The sequence below is a fragment of the Lutra lutra genome, chromosome X (assembly GCF_902655055.1).
Source record: "Lutra lutra chromosome X, mLutLut1.2, whole genome shotgun sequence".
Lineage (NCBI taxonomy): Eukaryota > Metazoa > Chordata > Mammalia > Carnivora > Mustelidae > Lutra > Lutra lutra.
Window position 1 is genome coordinate 84876863 of NC_062296.1, and position 18987 is coordinate 84895849.

At 40.8% G+C, this 18987-nt stretch overlaps 1 protein-coding gene across 4 annotated transcripts in view; it reads right to left on the minus strand.

Annotated features, from left to right (window-relative positions):
* PPEF1 (protein phosphatase with EF-hand domain 1) overlaps positions 1-18987 on the minus strand; it is a 134318-nt gene that overhangs the window by 83970 nt on the left and 31361 nt on the right. For all 4 annotated transcript variants that reach the window (XM_047716630.1, XM_047716631.1, XM_047716628.1 and 1 more), the window contains one exon: positions 18519-18685. In XM_047716630.1, coding sequence (XP_047572586.1) covers positions 18519-18591 — 73 coding nt within the window. In that variant the 5' untranslated portion in view covers positions 18592-18685. The remainder of the gene's footprint in view (positions 1-18518; positions 18686-18987) is intronic.

Below are 18987 nucleotides of genomic sequence, written 5' to 3' on the forward strand. Positions count from 1 at the left end.
ACTTGTTTGAAGGTCACATCACTTGTCAGTGGGAAAATCTAGAGTCAAATCCGGATCTCTGTAATTCCAGAAACTGGGCTTATAACCATTATGCTGTATGACCCAGTGTGGCGTTTGGAATCAGCCCTAAAAATGAGACAGTGTGCCACACAGTAGTGTGTCCTCCCTCCTCCATCTTCCCTACGTCCCATTCCCTATGCTTTTCACTTGTTCCTTTGTTCTCCACAGCATGTTTTACCGTCTGACATTCTATGTAGTCGTATGTTTATTGTCTATCACTCCCTATTAGCTAAGATACATGAGAATAGGGACTTTCTTTTGTTGGCTGCCATATCCCCAGGACCCCGGGTAAGGCCTGCCAATGGATATTTGTTGAACAAACGAACAAATACCTTCCAGGACTGTTATAATAATGACGTATGAGCAATGCACAATAATGTATTAGTAATATGTTGATATGCATATTCATAATAAATTAATTGATTGATTAATATAAAATGCTTAGCACATTGCCTGGCACATAGGAAACACTCAATAAATAGTAGTTGCTGTTTTTAAAAAAGTAAGGGGGGAATAACAGGTCATAATTGTTTTTCTCCCAACTAACTTCTAGTGACACCCCCCTGATTCCTAATTATACATAACAGTTTATTAAAAATTTCACAAACTACTGTGGACAAACACACACCATCTCAGAGCCCAAGAGTGAAGAGCGAGAAGAATCATGCCATCCGGGATCCATAGGCCTCACTACCATGGAGAGCATGGTCTTGGCTCAAACCCCACCTTGTCAGCAAGGCCTTTCCTGACCATCCTTTTCAAAATGGCCCCATGGCCCCTACTGCCTATCTCATTTCCTCACCACAGCACTTAAGACTATCTGGTATAGCATATGTTTTACTCATTTGTCATTATCTGTCTCCTTCCACTAGGACATAATCTCTGTAAGGGCTGGGATTGTAGTCCGTTGGGTTAGCCACTATATCCCCTGAGTCTGGAACAATCCCTAGAACATAGCAGATGCTCAATAAGTATTTGTCGAATGAATGAAATTGCTCTCTGGTTAAGACTTTCTGTCTTGTGTTTCTCTTCGTGCTGACAGGTGGAGTCTTAGGTTTGGTTTGTTTTTTAAATAGGAGGTTATGTGACAGTTCTTTAAACAAGAAGCTTATATTCAGAACGATAAGGCATTTAAAGACTCTCTGCTTTTAAAATTCTGCTGGCAGAGGCCTCCTGAGGAGGCATCAGGATGAGCAAATATTTCACGGAACTTTAAGGGGCCTGACATCCAGTCAGGAAGAAAGAGAGGCACAATTGTCATAGAACCTCATTAAAATGAATTCAAACGAACTGGAAAGAGTATGAACCGTCTAGTAGCAAAAGGCTTTAAACAAGAGGAGAAAACAACCATTATCTCAGCTCTTCAAAGCGCGATGAGAATAGTCTGGCTCGGCTCTGGGACCAGTTTTCCTTGCTATTTTTGTTCACAGCTATTCTATATCTGCCATCTGCTAGAGTGTGTGACTGCCACAGGGAGACTTCCAGCTTCACTGGAGAAACAGCTCAAAGCACATGCCTGGTGGACATGAGACGGTCACAAAGCCTGCTTCTTGGGCAGCAAGTAAGACAAGAACCCAGGAGGCTCGCCCATCCACAAACTGTGGCATCGCTGCACAGCAAGGGTCCGACACAGCATTCTGGTCCCTGGAAAGCATTTTTCTTTTTCTTTAAGATTTTACTTATTTATTTGAGAGAGAGAGAGAAAGAGAGCAGGGGGAAGGGCCAAAGAAAAGGGAGAGAATCTCAAGCAGACTCCGTATTGTGTTTAGGAGCCATGAAGCCTGGTCAAGGGCATTGCCCCACTAGGTTAAGGTTTGAACTGATGCAGGCCTAATCCTGCCGAGGGCGGGGTGCCCCCCCCCCACCGAAGGCTGCCAAGGGCCAGATAGCTCCGCAGGTAAGCATGATCTGGTAAGTCTCTTGCCTTTTCCTCTGATCCCCGTATGTCTCTCAAATAAAGAGCTCCTTGCTAATCTGCCACAAACATCTCTCAGGCTTGTGGGCCGGAGCAACTTAAAGGAGGTAAATTATTCTGTACCTAGGACATAGGAGAACTTCAGATGCGTCCTGCGATAGACGGTTTCTTTCCTCCCTAGGCTGATGTCTGTCCAAGGCTCTCACAAGCCGAGCCATTAAAATACACCCTGCCTCCTGCAAAGGAAACGCCTTCTCGTTCCTACTTCTCTCCTATATACTTAGTTCCTCCAGATAGCATCTCGTTTTCCATTAACCTAATATCTTGTTTTCCTGCAGGCCCCAGAATAAGTTACCAAAAAGCACATATTTGTGCTACTTCCCATGGCTTTCTGAGGGACATGATTACTCAAGAAGCAAGACCCTGTCCCCCATCCCTGGCGCCAGTGTGTACCCATTATAGCTTAACTAGAATAACATGAGCTGAACACAGAGAAATTATCTGATGAGTGCTTGAGTCCTTTGATGTCCTTTGCACGAATGTAACCCCCACCCCAAGTAAACGGCCTATATAAGAAGCTCTAAAATCAGAATAAAGAGGGAGATGCCTGACTACTGACCAGAACTCGCTGTGTGGCTCTCTCATTCCTCTCGCGGACACTGCCCCTCCTTCGGGGACACCTGGACCTGCCGAGGCTGGACCCCGGCAGTGTTGCGCATGGAGTCCAATGTGGAGGTCGATCTCACCACTCTGAGATCATGACCTGAGCCTAAACCAAGAGTCGGACGCTTAAGCGACTGAGCTATCCAGGGGCCCCTGCAAAGCATTTTCCTTAAACATGAGGGAAATAGAAGGCAAGCATGAGGCCCAGTCTCCAAACACTGTCAGGCCTCTTAAAACTATCACTTTCCCTAAATGACAAGAGATCTTAGTTCAGTCACTCTTGGAAGCCTCTGGTGTTCCAGTCAAAGAGGGGCAAGAATTAGAGGACATTTCTTTGACTTATTTATACATGTACACACCCACCCAGCAACCCATCCACATGGGATAATAAAAATAAACTTTGAATTTGCAATTTGGAGACTTCCATTTTAATTCTGACTCAACCAGTTGACAACCATGTAAACTTGGCCAGGTTGTCTAACCTCTCTGGTCCTCAGCATCTCATGCAAAAAATGAAAACTTGAAATTATGTGATCTCTAAGATTCTCTCCAGTTATACAATGTTCTAATTTATCTTTCTATTTTTTTTTTTAAGGCCACAGCTGCAGCCTACCTATTATTGCACAGAGCAAAGCTGAAAGTAAGCATGCAAGGACAAAATAGGACATGTACCTGTGAACACTCAAATCAGAAGCTTCTGGACAAAGAGGACAAATTCTAAAGGCTACTCAAAAAAAGAAAAAAAATCTGAGTCATCCCTGTTGAAAAATCCAAGTCAAGTCGCTAATATCCTTGGCTTTTCCCATCAAGGAATTGTAGCAAAGTGTGCTAGCAAGTGGCCTGGGAACATTAAACACTTCCCCCATCACTTACCTTTTAAATTGCCTAAAGTATGATTACTGTGTATGATCTCTTAACTGGCTCGACTGATAGCCCACAGGAGACCGGGCGGCGGGGGGTGGGGGGGGGGTGGATGGAGGAGAAAGTGAAGACAAGAGGGGGCTGGGAGACAGATACACACGGGAAGGGACTAAGTCCAGAGGTTTCAATGAAGATCAAGAGATCAGAAAGTGGGATAATCCTAAAGACGGCAGAGGCCGAGCTGATCCGAATGGCCACAGGGACCAGGAAATGGGAGCGAGTAGCTCAAGGAGAGTGAATAAGTAGATGCTGGGGCTTAGGTGGTCAAGGACACCAGCGCATTTGTGGTTGTTCATGGGCACAGTGAAGCTGCTCAAGATGGTGCCAGGTTGAGTACACAGAGTCTGCGATGGATGGGGAGGGTGGGAGAAGGCAAAAGCAAGGAAGAGCTAAGAAATGGCGCTCCCAAAGGCTTGGAAAACAGAACTCAGGTTGTACAGGATGGGGACAGTCTTACCTTTTTACTCGGAAACATTTTCAAGCATCTGGGGAAAGGGGAGAATAGTACAGTCGTTCATATTTTGTCTCCTATACATTCTCCTACTCTCTCCCTCTCGCACTCTCTCCACGCATAATAACGTCATGTCTTCAGTCTCCTTTATTCTAGAACAATTCCTTAGCCCCCCTTTCTCTTTAAGGACCCTGAAATTTTTGAAGAGCACAGGCTAGTTATTTCAAATAGCCCTCCATTTGGATCTGTCTGCTACTTCCTCCTGATGAGATTCAGGTTATATATTTTGGTAGGGACAAGTGCTGAGTCTCTCTCAAGTGCGTCGCATCAGGAGGTGCGTGGTGTTCACTGATCTCATTATTGCTGAGATGAACTTAGATTATTTGGTTACTGCGGTGTCTGTAGAGGTTGCTTGATGGCAGCAAGCTTGAGCAAGGGGAAGCTGGGTAAGGTTAGAGGGGCCCACAAGCGACCACCAGGCTGAATGCAAACAGGCTCATTGGGCGACCCACCCGGAAATAACCATAGACCCTCGCTGACCAATGGGCTATTTACAAGAAAGCACAGGTACCAAAAAAGGAAAATTCCGTATGTTCCCATAACTCCTCACCTTCTCCCCCGCTTAACTACAGCCCTTCACCACTGCCTCTTGGCAGACAGTCTCTCCTCTGCTCTCCTGCCTGCTGCCCCCTTGCCGTGTATCCAATAAACCTCCATCTCCTTTGTTCTGCTTCAGGTGAATTCTTTCAAGGCTCATGCTGCCAGGCTCCAGTGTCTACCTAGAATTCTCTACTGCAGGCATATTTGCTTCCTCTTTATAATTAACAAACAATGTGCAGGAACGTGCTTTAGGACCGTGTATATATTCTATTCTCCAAAACACCCATGGATAATTTTTGCCCAAATCAATTATTTCTTTTTTTTTTTTTAAGATTTTATTCATTTGCCAGAGAGAGAGAGAGTACACACAAGCAGGCAGAGAGGCAGGCAGAGGCAGCGAGAGAAGAAGGCTCCCTGCCAAGCAAGGAGTCCGATGCGGAACTCCATCCCAGGACCCTGGGATCATGACCTGAGCTGAAGGCAGCTGCTTAACCCTCTGAGACACCCAGGCGTCCCCAAATCAATTCTTTCAACAGTGATTGCAAAAGAGTGATTTTCTAACTCTTTCTCTCTACATTTATTAGGATTCAGATTTTTATTTTTTTTTATTTTTTAATTTTTTTTTAAAGATTTTATTCATTCATTTGACAGAGAGAGAGAGAGAGATCATAAGTGGGCAGAGAGGCAGGCAGAGAGAGAGGGGGAAGCAGGCTCCCTGCTGGGCAGAGAGCCCGATGTGGGGCTCAATCCCAGGACCCTGAGATCATGACCTGAGCCGAAGGCAGAGGCTTAACCCACTGAGCCACCCAGGCGCCCCGGATTCAGATTTTTAAATGCCCCCATTTAAAGCCTTCTTTTATTCAACAGGGCAATGGAACAACACAAAGACCACAAAAAGCTCATCTTATGGAAGTTTCCATAAGAACTGAAATCCTTGGCTACACCATAGTTCAGGAAAATAGGAAGCTTTAACTATACATTACCAAGCGAATAAGCTAAATCAGTGAAATCAGGAAAACCAACAGTTTACAAGTAACTGTGACCTTTCTGCCTCACGAATTTCTGCCAATTTTCTAAAAGAATCATTATCATGAAGATCTCAATTTTTAAAAAACTATTACATTTTTGACACCTGAAAAAATGTTCATCACTAGCCATCAGGGAGATTCAAATTAAAACCACATTGAGATACCACCTTACACCAGTTAGAATGGCCAAAATTAACAAGACAGGAAACAACATGTGTTGGAGAGGATGTGGAGAAAGGGGAACCCTCTTGCACTATTGGTGGGAATGCAAGTTGGTGCAGCCACTTTGGAGAACAGTGTGGAGATTCCTCAAGAAATTAAAAATAGAGCTTCCCTATGACCCTGCAATTGCACTACTGGGTATTTACCCCAAAGATACAGATGTAGTGAAAAGAAGGGCCATCTGTACCCCAACGTTTATAGCAGCAATGGCTACGGTCGCCAAACTGTGGAAAGAACCAAGATGCCCTTCAACGGACAAATGGATAAGGAAGATGTGGTCCATATACACTATGGAGTATGATGCCTCCATCAGAAAGGATGAATCCCCAACTTTTGTAGCAACATGGACGGGACTGGAAGAGATTATGCTGAGTGAAATAAGTCAAGCAGAGAGAGTCAATTATCATATGGTTTCACTTATTTGTGCAGCATAACAAATAACATGGAGGACATAGGGTGATGGAGAGGAGAAGGGAGTTGAGGGAAATTGGAAGGGGAGATGAACCATGAGAGACTATGGACTCTGAAAAACAACCTGAGGGTTTTGAAGGGGTGGGGGGTGGGAGGTTGGGGGAGCCAGGTGGTGGGTATTATGGAGGGAACGTTTTGCATGGAGCACTGGGTGTGGTGCATAAACAATGAATTCTGTTATGCTGAAAAGAAATTTTAAATCAATAAATAAATAAATAAAAGCAAAAAAAAACTATTACTTTTGAGTATGTAAGAAATTTCGCTATGTAAAAGTACTACTAGCATTTTAAATTATTAAAATATTTTCTCATAGGAAATATGGTCTATTCAACAATTCAATAATGACCTTCAATCCCCACTCAGAATTTAAAAAATTAAATGTCTTGACAGCAATTCTGTTTTATGTCTCCCTTGTTATTAATTACTAATCATTCATTCACCCGAGGTCAAATACAGTCAGCATTAAATTTTGTCTTCTGCAGCTGCTAAAAAAGATAATGCCACATAAAGCCACAATCATATAAGAAAAGTGTTCTGATTACAGGAACTAACTGGCAGTTGGGGCCGAGGTAATGGCCTTTCTTACACTCAGTTGAAATATGTCTCTTTGTAACAAGATTTTCTAACAATTAACAGGATCCAACTAAAAGCTGGCTTCTTTGTGAATTGTCTAGTCCAGGCTAGAAGCTGGCAAAGAGCATTTAAATGGGGAGGTGGGACTTCATAGCCTTTCAGCAATACTTTCTACCCCCTAAAGGCTCATGATTCTAGAATGGATACCTGAACAGTCCATGGCATACTCTCATAATACTGAAGGTTTCTAAAGCAGAAATGGATTAGTCACACAGCAAATAAAGAAAAATATGAAGATGCATTTAATGGGTATAAAGAATAAAAAGGACGTTTCAATTTTTTGTGTGCCTGTTTCATACAGGCAACAAATGTGTTTGTAGTACAGGTCCTATAGAAATCTCAAGGCCAGCACATTATTGTATCAAAAAGTGAATGACTAACCAAAAATTATTATTGAGAGGGATCATAATTTCAGATGAGGAAAGTGGGCACTTTTCACAAAGAAAAGTACTCTTGGGGCGCCTGGCTGGCTAAGGCAGAGGAGCATGGGACAGCTGATCTCGGGGTCACAAGTTCGAGCTCCATGTTGGTTATAGAGAGTGCTTAAATAAACAATTTATTTAAAAAAAAAGAAAAAAGAAAAGTACTCATTTAAAATGATTCCTGGGGTGCCTGACTGGATAGTCAGTTGACAATCGAACTCTTGATTTCGGCTCAGGCCGTGATCTCAGGGTCGCAGGATCAAGCCCCGCATCGGGCTCTTGCTGAGCATGGGGTCTGCTTGTTCCTCTTCCTCTGCTCTCCCCCTTCCCCTGCTCACTCTCTCTCTAAAATAAATAAAATCTTTTAAAAATAAAATAAAATATAATGATTCCCTAAGAGTACTCTTACCATGATGAGCACTGACTAGTATATAGAATTATTGAATTACCAAATATTGTACACCTGAAACTAATAACACCGTGCATTAATTGTAGTGGAATTAAAAAAAGAAAAGAAAATGATTCTCAAATGATGCCAACAAACCAGGGATATAATATACGACATGAGCCAAAAATAAAGATTTCATAGTTTTGATATACAGATGATAATTGAAGCCATGAAAGTAAAGTCACCCAAGGAAAACATTAGAGTGACAAAATAAAAGGACCAAGAGCACCCCAGAGGAATCCTAATATGTAGAACTTGGGAGAAAGTGGAGTCCTTATGAAGAGTTTAGAGACACAAGGAAACCCAGGAGAATGTACCAAGGGCCATGAGTATTTCAAGAGGGGTGTTTGCAGAGTGCCAAGTACACCAGGAAGTCAAGAAAAATAAGAACTGAAAAATGGTCCACTGGACTTCAAGGTCATTCAAGAACTTGTCAAAAATCACTTTCCATGGGATACAAGAGAGAAAATAGGAGACAACAGTGTGAACGTCCCTTTCAGGAGCAAGCTCTGAGAGGGAGGAGAGTGACTGGAGAGAAGAAGAGGGCAAGGGAAGGCTTTTCTTCCAAAGGGAAGGAAAAAAACAGTCACAAAGGGCCATTTTAGACAACAGGACAATTCTGAATATGAACTCTATGTTAAACAATATTAATCGACCAACGTTATATTTTTTTCAAATTGATATAGTATTATAGTTATATAAAAGAATATCCCTGTTTTTAGGACACTCATGCTGAAGTATATGGAGGTTAATATCATACTGTCTACAACTTACTTTCAAATGGAGAGGGAGACAGAAGGAGAGAGGGAGACAGAAAATGGTAAAATGTTGACAGAGTAGTGAATCTCAGTGAAGAGACGTGGGTGTTGTCTGTATTCGCCTTTCATCTTCTCTCTGGAGGTTTGCAGTTTTTAAAAATAAGAAGTTGGGGGTAAAGCGAAACAGAATGGCAGGAAGAAAAAAGTGTCTCCAAATAAAGAGGAAAGACACTTGAGCATGTTAGAATGTTGGTAAGGCGGGGTGCCTGGGTGGCTCAGTCAGTTAAGGGACTGACTCTTGACTTTGGCTCAGGTCATGATGTCAGTGTGGTGAGATCCAGCCCTGCATTAAGCCTACATCAGGCTCCGCACTGGGCAGGGAGCTGCTTAAGATTCTCTCTCTCCCTCTCCCTCTGCTCCTTCTCCCATTCTGCACCCCACTAGCAGTGCTTTCTTTCTCTCTCAAAAAAAAAGAAAGAAAGTAAGTAAGTTAATGGGGTGACAGCTAAGGGAGCAAGCAAGAGAAGTAGAAGGGGGAAATCAATGCCCCCCCATCTCTCCACATGCACTTGCAGCTATAGAGCATTCTGATGGACTTTTGTGTGGCAAGAATTTTAAAGAGCATCTTATCTAATGTCCCATTTCACTGAGGAAAACGAGGGAGAACCCAACTCACAGCGATTTCTGCTATACCCCAGAATGCCAGGAAAGATTGCTTGATGGCAGTTATAAAGGAAAGTCCTCCAACAATAATAAGAATGGCAAGGGCCCCTTTAAAATTTCAGAAGAATTTTTGGAGAACAACAAAGATAAAGGAAACAAGGTCATTCATTGTTTTTCCATGAAGGTCCCAAGTTTAATATACAGCATTGTAAAGGACTTAACTTTGGGACTGAGGACGTAGGGGATCAGGGGCTGAGGGTAGATCTCTCAGGTAACTGTGAATGGCTTGATCATTAGATTTTTAAACAAATAAATGAACTAGATGTTATTCCAGGAATTAAAGAAATACTTAGTTTACTAACAAGTGAAAATAAATATTTTTAAAAGAACAAATATTTTTTAAAAGAACAATCTCCATTAGAGAAAATTTCCATTTTTCATAGCTTAGAGCATCAAAGCCAAAAGCCTTTGTAGGCTTCTCAGCACTTAGGGAAAATAAATAAATGCATTTCTAAATGGTCTCAAGGGAAAAAATAAAAGGGAATAAATCATCGTGTTCTCAAAGTGCTCCATGGGAAAAAAAAAACGCAATAGATTATTAGTTCAAAATACATAAATATAAAATCTTAAGTATAAAGTGAAGTTCAGGAGAATGAAATTGCAATGTTTAATTTCTATTTTTGGATAAATTCCAATTTTACAAATCAGGGCAGCATATTAAAAAAAGTATGGGCTTTGAAATCTGTCAGAGCCAGTTCTAATCCAGGTCAACTAGTACATGACTTAGGGCAGTTCTTTAATCTAAATCCAGTTTCCTCATCTAGAAAAGGAGACCAATCAAAGCTTCCTCCAAGAGTTGTTATTTGTCTGTTTGTTTGTTTAAGATTTTATTTATTTGAGAGTGAGAGAGTGCAAGTGGGGGCAGGGAGAAGGACAAGCAGACACCCCCAGAGTGTGGAGCCAAACGACATAGGGCTCCATCACAGGACCCTGAGATCATGACCTAAGCTGATACCAAGAGTCGAACGTTTAACCAACTGAGCCACCCAAGTGCCCCAGAGCTTCCTCCAAGAGTTTTGTAGAGAAATAGAAATAATGAATGTAATAGTCATGCAATATAAATGATAGCTATGATTTTTCCCTTCCTGTTGCATATCACAAAAGAAGCAAAATAACAATAATAATACAACGTGGATGCTACTTTTCTACTTAAAAGTAGATAGCCCACAAGAAGGGGATAGCCTCAGTTTTGTATATAGGCACTTTTTCTCAAAAATGCCATGACAGGGGAACCTGGGTAGCTCAGTCAATTAAGCATCCAACTCTTGTCCAACTCTTGGTTTCCACTCAGGTCAGGATCTCAGGGTCGTGGGATCAAGCCCTGCTCCACACTCAGTGGAATGTCTATTTAAGGACTCTCTCTCCCTCTCCTTCTGCCCCTCCCCCATTTGCTCACATGTGCGTGCATGCGCACTCTCTCTCTCAAATAAATACATATGTTTTTTTAAAATGCCATGATACTCTAGAGATAGAGTTTTGTATTGGTTCTGAATGACCAAAGTGGGGGCAAAAGCCCTTCACACCAGTCAAACCATGAGAAACAGGAAGTAAGCCCTAAGCCCAGCTGTGCCCCTTACTAGCTATGCATTCTTCAGCAAATCACTTTGCCTCTCAAAGCCTCCATTTCCTTGGTTACAAATTGAGAACAATCCGTCACAGTTTGTGAAGACCAAAGTATATGAAAGGGCCTGTAGAAGTATAAAAGCACTATGCAAATAAAAGCTACTTTATATGAGCAAATTTAATTAAAGTTTCCAAGAGCAGCACCGTTGGGAGGCACAGTAAAAGCGTGTAATGGTTGACAGCAAAAAAACAAACAAAAAATAACAACAACAACAAAAGAAAACAAAGAAACCACATAAACACAACACTGTACTTAGAACTTTCTGGGTTCAAAGCCCAACTCTGGCAGCGATTACTAATATGACCTTGACAAGTACTTACCTCGCTGAGCAGGTTTTCAATTAAACAAAAAAGAAATAATATTTTACTCAGGTTTATTGCAAGGATTAAATAAAAAGTATACAGGATATTTTGAACACTCCCTAGCATGTAGTTAGTAATCAGGAAATACTATTATTTTCCTTTTTCTTTTTTTTTTTTTTAAAGATTTTATTTATTTATTTGACAGAGAGAAATCACAAGTAAGCAGAGAGGCAGGCAGAGAGAGAGAGGAGGAAGCAGGCTCCCGGCTGAGCAGAAAGCCCGATGTGGGGCTCGAACCCAGGACCTGGGATCATGACCTGAGCCAAAGGCAGCGGCTTAACCCACTGAGCCACCCAGGCGCCCCAGGAAATACTATTGTTTTTCTATCAAAAGCTTTCAAAACATTCGTAACCCTTGACACAATAGGTTCACGTCTAATCACCTGAATATGGGAATAATCCAAAGTAAGGAAAAAGCTACACAAAGAAATTCTTCCAGGTATTGTCTATATTAGTTAAAAAGAAAAAAATGTTCAATATTAGAGGAATAATTAAGACTATGATGGTCTATCCATTAAGTAAAATGTGTAGTGATGAGGGAGCAGGAGGCTGGCTGAAGACAAAGCAAAAGCTGGCACCTCGCACCCCCTCTCCATCCGCTCCCCCTCGGTCATATGTGTAGCATTCCTCAGGCACCCCTGACTGCCATGAACAATAAACAAATAGTTCACTTGCCGAGATCACAATCCTGCAAGACAGGAGTCTCCCTTGGTTTACAAATGTCCTAAATCTCACTAACAAAGACGATTGGTAGCAGGATTGTGACACCCCACCAAAAAATCTCCCAACTATCTTGATGTTAATGGCTGGCCTAAAGACAACATTGATCAAGCCGCAAGGGCAAGGCCTCCGATATCCTGGCACCTTGTAGGCCCTCTTTAGCATATGAAAGCTCCGTTGAAACCTCCCTTCCCCTCACCTTCCCCCAACCGCAGGGTACATAACCCGCCATCCCTCACAACCTGGGGCAGCTGCATCTCCGGCTGCCCACGGGTCCTGCCCCCATGCTTTAATAAACCACCTTTTTGCACCAGAGACGTCTTAAGAATTCTTTCTTAGCCATCGGCTTCGAACCTCACCCCACGGAACCTGACCTAGGTTCTGGGACTTCATCATTTAGTAATGGTTAAAATGCTATTTACAAAGCATTTATAACACCTTGAGAAATGTTTATATAATAATGCCTTAGTGCCAAAAGTGAGGCTACAAGAAATTAATATTTAAGATGATCAGAAATCTATACTATACCAGGGTGCCTGGGTGGCTCAGTGGATTAAAGCCTCTGCCTTCGGCTCGGGTCATGGTCTCAGGGTCCTGGGATCGAGCCCTGCATCCGGCTCTCTGCTCGGCAGGGAGCCTGCTTCCCTTCCTCTCTCCCTGCCTGCCTCTCTGCCTACTTGTGACCTCTGTCTGTCAAATAAATAAATAAAACCTTAAAAAAAAAAATCTACACTATACCAAAAAAAAAAAAAAAAAAAAAAAAAAGAAAGAAATTACCAAAATGTTAACCGTTGTTGTCTGGGTAGACATACTGGGTAGTAGAAATGATGAATATTATTTCCAACTGCTTTTCTATATTTTACAATATTTCTAAATGAGAAAAAGTTTCATAAAAAAACTATATTTTACAATATTTCTAAATGAGAAAAACTATTTACTTACATAAATGTGAGTAAATAACATTGCTTCAGTTTTCAGCAGGTTTATTATGATGAAATCATAATAAATATTGACATATTCAACAAGAGATGGTGGAAGAATAAAAAGAATTATAAGAGAATATTCTAACAAGAATATGCTAATACATTAAATAGCTTAGATGAAATAGGCAAATCCCTAGAAGCACACAAACTACTAAAAGTGAATCAAGAAGAAACAGAAACTCTGAATAGACCTATAACAAAAGTAGAATAAGTAATCAAAAAACTACCCACAAAGATAGGCCTGTGCTCAGCTTCACTGATGAATTCTACCAAACATTTAAAGAATACCAATTCTTCACAAACTCTTCTAAAATGTGAAAGAAAAGACTTTGCAACTCATTCTATGAACCTAGTATTACCCTGATAGCAAAACCACACAAACACATTACGTGAAAACTATGGACCAGTATCTCTTATGAATACAGATGCGAAAATCCAAAACAAAGCTCTAATAAACTGAATCCAGCAACATATAAAAAATATTATACACCACGACCAAGAGGAATTTATCCCAGGAATGCCAAGTTGATTGAACATCTGAAATTCAATTAACTTACCATAGAATAGATGGCAAAAACTACATGATCATTTCAATACATGCAGATAAAGCATTTGACAAAATTAAACACCACTTCTTTTTTTTTTAAGATATAATTTATTTGAGAGAGAGAGAACACGCGAGTGGGGGGAAAGGCAGAGGGAGAGGGAGAAACAGATTCCCTAATGAGTGGGGAGCCCGACTCGGGGCTCAATCCCAGGACCCTGGGATCATGACCCGAGCTGAAGGCAGAGGCCTTGACTCACCGAGCCACCCAGGCGCCCTACCACTTCTTAATTAAAAAAAAAAAAAAAAAAAAAAAAAACGACAAACTAGGAATAGGAATTAATTTCCTCAATCTGATAAAGGGCATCTTGGAAAAAACCACAGCTAATATCACACTAAAGGTGAAAGATTGAATGTCTTCTCCCTATGATCAGGAACAAGACAAGGATGTGTATTCATGAATTTCTCTATTCAACACGAAGAGACGTCTATCAGGATAATGATGCAAGAAAATGAAATAAAAGGTATAGAATAGAACTATATTAGCAGGTGACATAGTTTGTAAGCAGAAAATCCTAAAGAATCAACCAAAGTATTGGGATACAAAATCAATATACAGCTATCAATTGTTTTCTATACACTTGCAATGAGCAATCCAAAAATGAAATTAAGAAAATAATTCCATTTTTAACAGTATTAAAAAGAATGAAAATACTTAGATTAAATTTAACAAAAGAAGGGTATAACTTAAATTCTGAATGCTACAAAACCCTGTTGAAAGAAATTAAAGACCTAAACAACTGGGAAGACATTCCATACTCATGGATCAGATAATTTAACAGTTAAACTGGCAATACTCCCCAAATGGATCTACAGATTGAGTGCAATCCCCATCAACATTCCAGATGGCTTCTTTTGGGAAACTGAGAAACTGATCCTAAAATTCATATGGAAATACAAGGGAATCAGGAAGCCAAAACAATCTTGCAAAAGAGAAACAAAGTTGAAGGACTCAGACTCTCAATTTCAAAACTTTCTATAAAATACAGTAATCAAGACAGTGTGGCATAAGGATAGACCTATAGATCAATGGAATAAAATTCAGAGTCCAGAAATAAACCCTCATATCTGTAGTCAATTGATTTTTTAAATTTTTTTTTAAAGATTGTATTTATTTATTTGACAGAGAGAGAGAGATCACAAGTAGGCAGAGAAGCTGGCAGAGAGAGACGGAGAAGCAGGCTCCCTGCTTAGCAGAGGACCTCATGACCTGAGCCGAAGGCAGAGGCTTAATCCACTGAGCCACCCAGGCGCCCCAAGTCAACTGATTTTTGACAAGAGTGCCAAGACCATTCAATGGAGAAAGAATAGTCTTTTTAACAAATGGTACTGGAATGACTGGATGTCCAGGTGCAAAGAATAATTTTGTTCCTCATACCATATACGAAAACTAACACAAAATGAATCAAAAACCTAAATGTAAGAGTTAAAAATACAAAAGTTTTAGAAAAAAAAACATAGCCATAAATAATCTTGATTTGGGCAATGGATTCTTTGGCATGATGCCAAAAGCATAAGCAACCAAGAAAAAATAAATTGGACTTCATCAAAATTAAAAACCTTTCTGCTTCAAAGGACACCATCAAGAAAGTGAGAAAATAGCCCTCTAAAAGAAAGAAAACATTTGCAGATCATATATTTGATCAAGAACTTGTAACTGGAATATATAAAGGAAATTCTCACAACAAAATAATATACAAATGAATAACTAAAAATGGACAGATGATCTGAATAGACATTTTTCCAAAGATCTGCAAATGGCTAATACACACAGGACAAAACACTCAGTATCATTAGTCATTAAGGAAATGCAAATGAAAACCCTAATGAACTACGATTTCATACCCAACAGGATGGGTGCAATCAAAAGGACAGACAATAACAAGGGTTACGAAGGATGTGGAAAAAATGGAACTATCACACACTGCTGGTGGAAATGAAGAACGGTGCAGGCACTTGGGAAAACTGTAGTTTCTCAAAATGTTAAACACTGAGCTACCATATGACACAGCAATTATACTCCTAGGTATATACCCAAGAGCACCAAAAATACGTGTTTACACTCTAACACATACATGAATGTTCATAGTAGCATGGTTCACAATAGTAAAATAGTAGAAACAACCCAAATGTCCATCAATTGATCAATGGATGAATACGACGTGGCATATTCCTACAATGGAATACTATTTAGAGATGAAAAGGAATGAAATTCTGATTCATGTTACAACATGAACTTTTTTTTTTAAAATATATATATATACACATACAACTTAACATGAGATCTACACTCTTTTTTTTTTTTTTAAGATTTTATTTATTTATTTGACAGACAGAGATCACAGGTAGACAGAGAGGCAGGCAGAGAGAGAGAGGGAAGCAGGCTCCCTGCTGAGCAGAGAGCCCGATGTGGGACTCGATCCCAGGACCCTGAGATCATGACCTGAGCCGAAGGCAGCGGCTTAACCCACTGAGCCACCCAGGCGCCCTGAACTTTGTTTTTTTTTTTGTTTTGTTTTGTTTTGTTTTTAAAGATTTTATTTATTTATTTGACAGAGATCACAAGTAGGCAGAGAGGCAGGTAGAGAAAGAGGGGGAAGCAGGCTCCCTGCTGAGCAGAGAGCCCGATATGGGGTTCAATCCCAGGACCCTGAGATCATGACCTGAGCTGAAGGCAGAGGCTTTAACCCACTGAGCCACCCAGGTGCCCCACAACATGAACTTTGAAAACATTATGTTGAATGAAAGAATTCAGGGAGAAAAGACTCCATGTGGCCTTGATTACATTGATATGAAATGTCCAGAAAAGCCCATATCTGTAGAGACAGAAAGTAGATTAGTGATTGCTTAGGGCTGGGGAGGTAATTGGTAAGGGAGTCACTGATAATGGTTTGGGGGAGGGATGTGAAAATGTTCTAAAATTGCTAGTGGTGATGGTTTTACAGCTCTATGAATATTCTAAAAACCAGTGAATTTTATGGTTTAAACCGGTGAATCGTGGCCTGTGAATTATAGCTCCATAAAACTGCTCTTTTAAGAAAGTGATCCAGGAAAAGAGGTTGGCATTTCCTCAAAGAGTTAAACATAGAATTGCCATATGACCTGGCAATTTCAGTCCTAGGTGTATATCCCTAAAGAACTGAATACGGGAATTCTAAACAAGTACACATATGCCCATGTTCATAGCAGCACTATTCCCAGTAGTCGAACAGGTGGAAACAACTCAAATGTCCGTCACCAAATGAATCGATAAATAAAATGTGGCCTATACACACAAGGGAATACTATTCAGCCTTGAAAAGGAATGAAGTATGATAGATGCTACAACATGCATGAACCCCAAAAACATGCTAAGTGAAAGGAGGCAGGGGTTACACTGTACATGATTTCATTTACCTATTTACCTATTCCCCTATTCCATCCAGAATGGACAAATTCACAGAGATAGAACACGACACTGGCAGTGGCCAGGGGCTGAAAGGAGAGGGAAATCGGGAGAAACTGCCTACTAGGTAAGGGGTTTTGCTTTGGAGTGATGGAAATGTTTGGAACTGGACTAGAAGGGGTGGTTATACTACTTTGTGAATGAACAAAATGTCACTGAAAACTTCCCTCTACAATGATTAATTTTGTGCTACGTGCATTTCACCTTGGTAAATTAAAAGAAAAATCCATCCCCAAATCTAAGGCAATATTTCCATTTACCTGCAACATTTTAAGAGTTGAGAAGTATTTCAAAAAGAGAAACCTTACTTTTACAAGTTGGGTGTGGCTTTTTTTTTTTTTTTTTTTTGGTAACCTGAGAAATTTGGCTAAATTTAAAGAATCTTGGATAATCTTAGATACAAAAAGAATATTACTCCCTTTGCTCTTTTATAATAAATTATTACCATGGAATTAGCTCAGTTGGAGCTTTGGAAAGATTTGCAGATTTGAAAGAGTTAGTACATCTCTCCTGTGTCTCCAAAGTGGGAGATGAGCTTTGCTAACTTACCAGCACCAGTCAGCTGGGAGGCAGAATGGCATTTGATTCCCACGAGAAAACATCACACGCTAATTAGTATAGAATATACTGCACCCTAACTGTCTATCTTAAGCCTGAGTGAACTTCCGAAAACAAGATGTGGAGTAGAATTTGGAAAAATTATCCATAAGCTAGATACGAAAAGAAGGGAGTTTAAGAGACAATTATTCACATAATCAACCCAGTTTATTTTTATCTGCTTGTGGAGACTCTGTCTCTTAAACACTCAAGTGAGTTGTAGCTCAATTTCAGTAGGTATGAGAAAGAACTTCAGGACGAAATAAACAAGGAAATATTTAAGCCTCTAATTATATGGGGGTTGTGGAATTTAGAAACAACACACTTTTTCGGAAGCCGATGATCTTGAGTTTCCCAAATTCTACCTGGAACAGTCTAAAACTGTGGGGGCAAATCTCATAAAGTTCTGTGTTGAATAGCTGTAAAAAAAATCCGATCACTGAGTTACAAAATCTAATAAAAAGTCAATGATGCTACTAAACGCCACAGAGGTTTGGATATAGCTACTTATAAGCATATTGAATAAACAGAGAGAAATTTCCAGAGGCTTTCTTATTCCCTGCCACTGGGTTTGAAATTCAGATTTTTATACTGGTACGTTCTCAGCTGAAATCAAATCAAACATAAGCTCTTTCTTAGATAATACTTTATGGTACATCGTAAATTCAAAGCCACATCTTCCTAAAGGTAGTTTCCCGCGTTCTGCCAACATTCAGCCTTCAGCTGGAGTGACGGCGCCTTGTGCACAAGCGCACGGGGCGGCTGGAGAAGCGAGTGACTTCCCCGGGAAAGGGGAGAGGGCGAAGCTGGCTCACTCTCTCTTGGCCGGTCCAGAAAACGGGAACCCCCCACCTCCCACTGGCACTCACCTTTCTCAGATTTCCTCTCTTTCGTTGACGAGGAAGTCCCACAGCCCATGTCTTCTAAATCATGTGTGCTCATGAATTGAACTTCTCATTCCGAAACAGAGTGTGAAAAGTGCCTCCCTTTATGCTGCGAGGAGCCCCTCCTAGCTGATCCACCTCAGGCATAGATCCTGATGAGGAAGACACAGGCGGGAGGGGCGGGGGTGGGGGGTGGGGGGGGAGGAAAGCACCCGTTAACAGCAAGGTATCTAAGGGCTGCTGAGCAGGATTCATTTTATGCTTCTTCTCAACTGCTGTTCATCATGTGATGTGGAAAGCGATCAGACATAATCTAATGCGGTTCATTTTCCAGAACACAGCAGCAGCCGCCCAGCAGCTATAGATTGCTTTTTCTGCTACATGTAAATTATCTTTTCCCCATGTCAAGGTTAGATCAAGGTCTGTATAAATGCTGTATAAAATAAAGCATTGA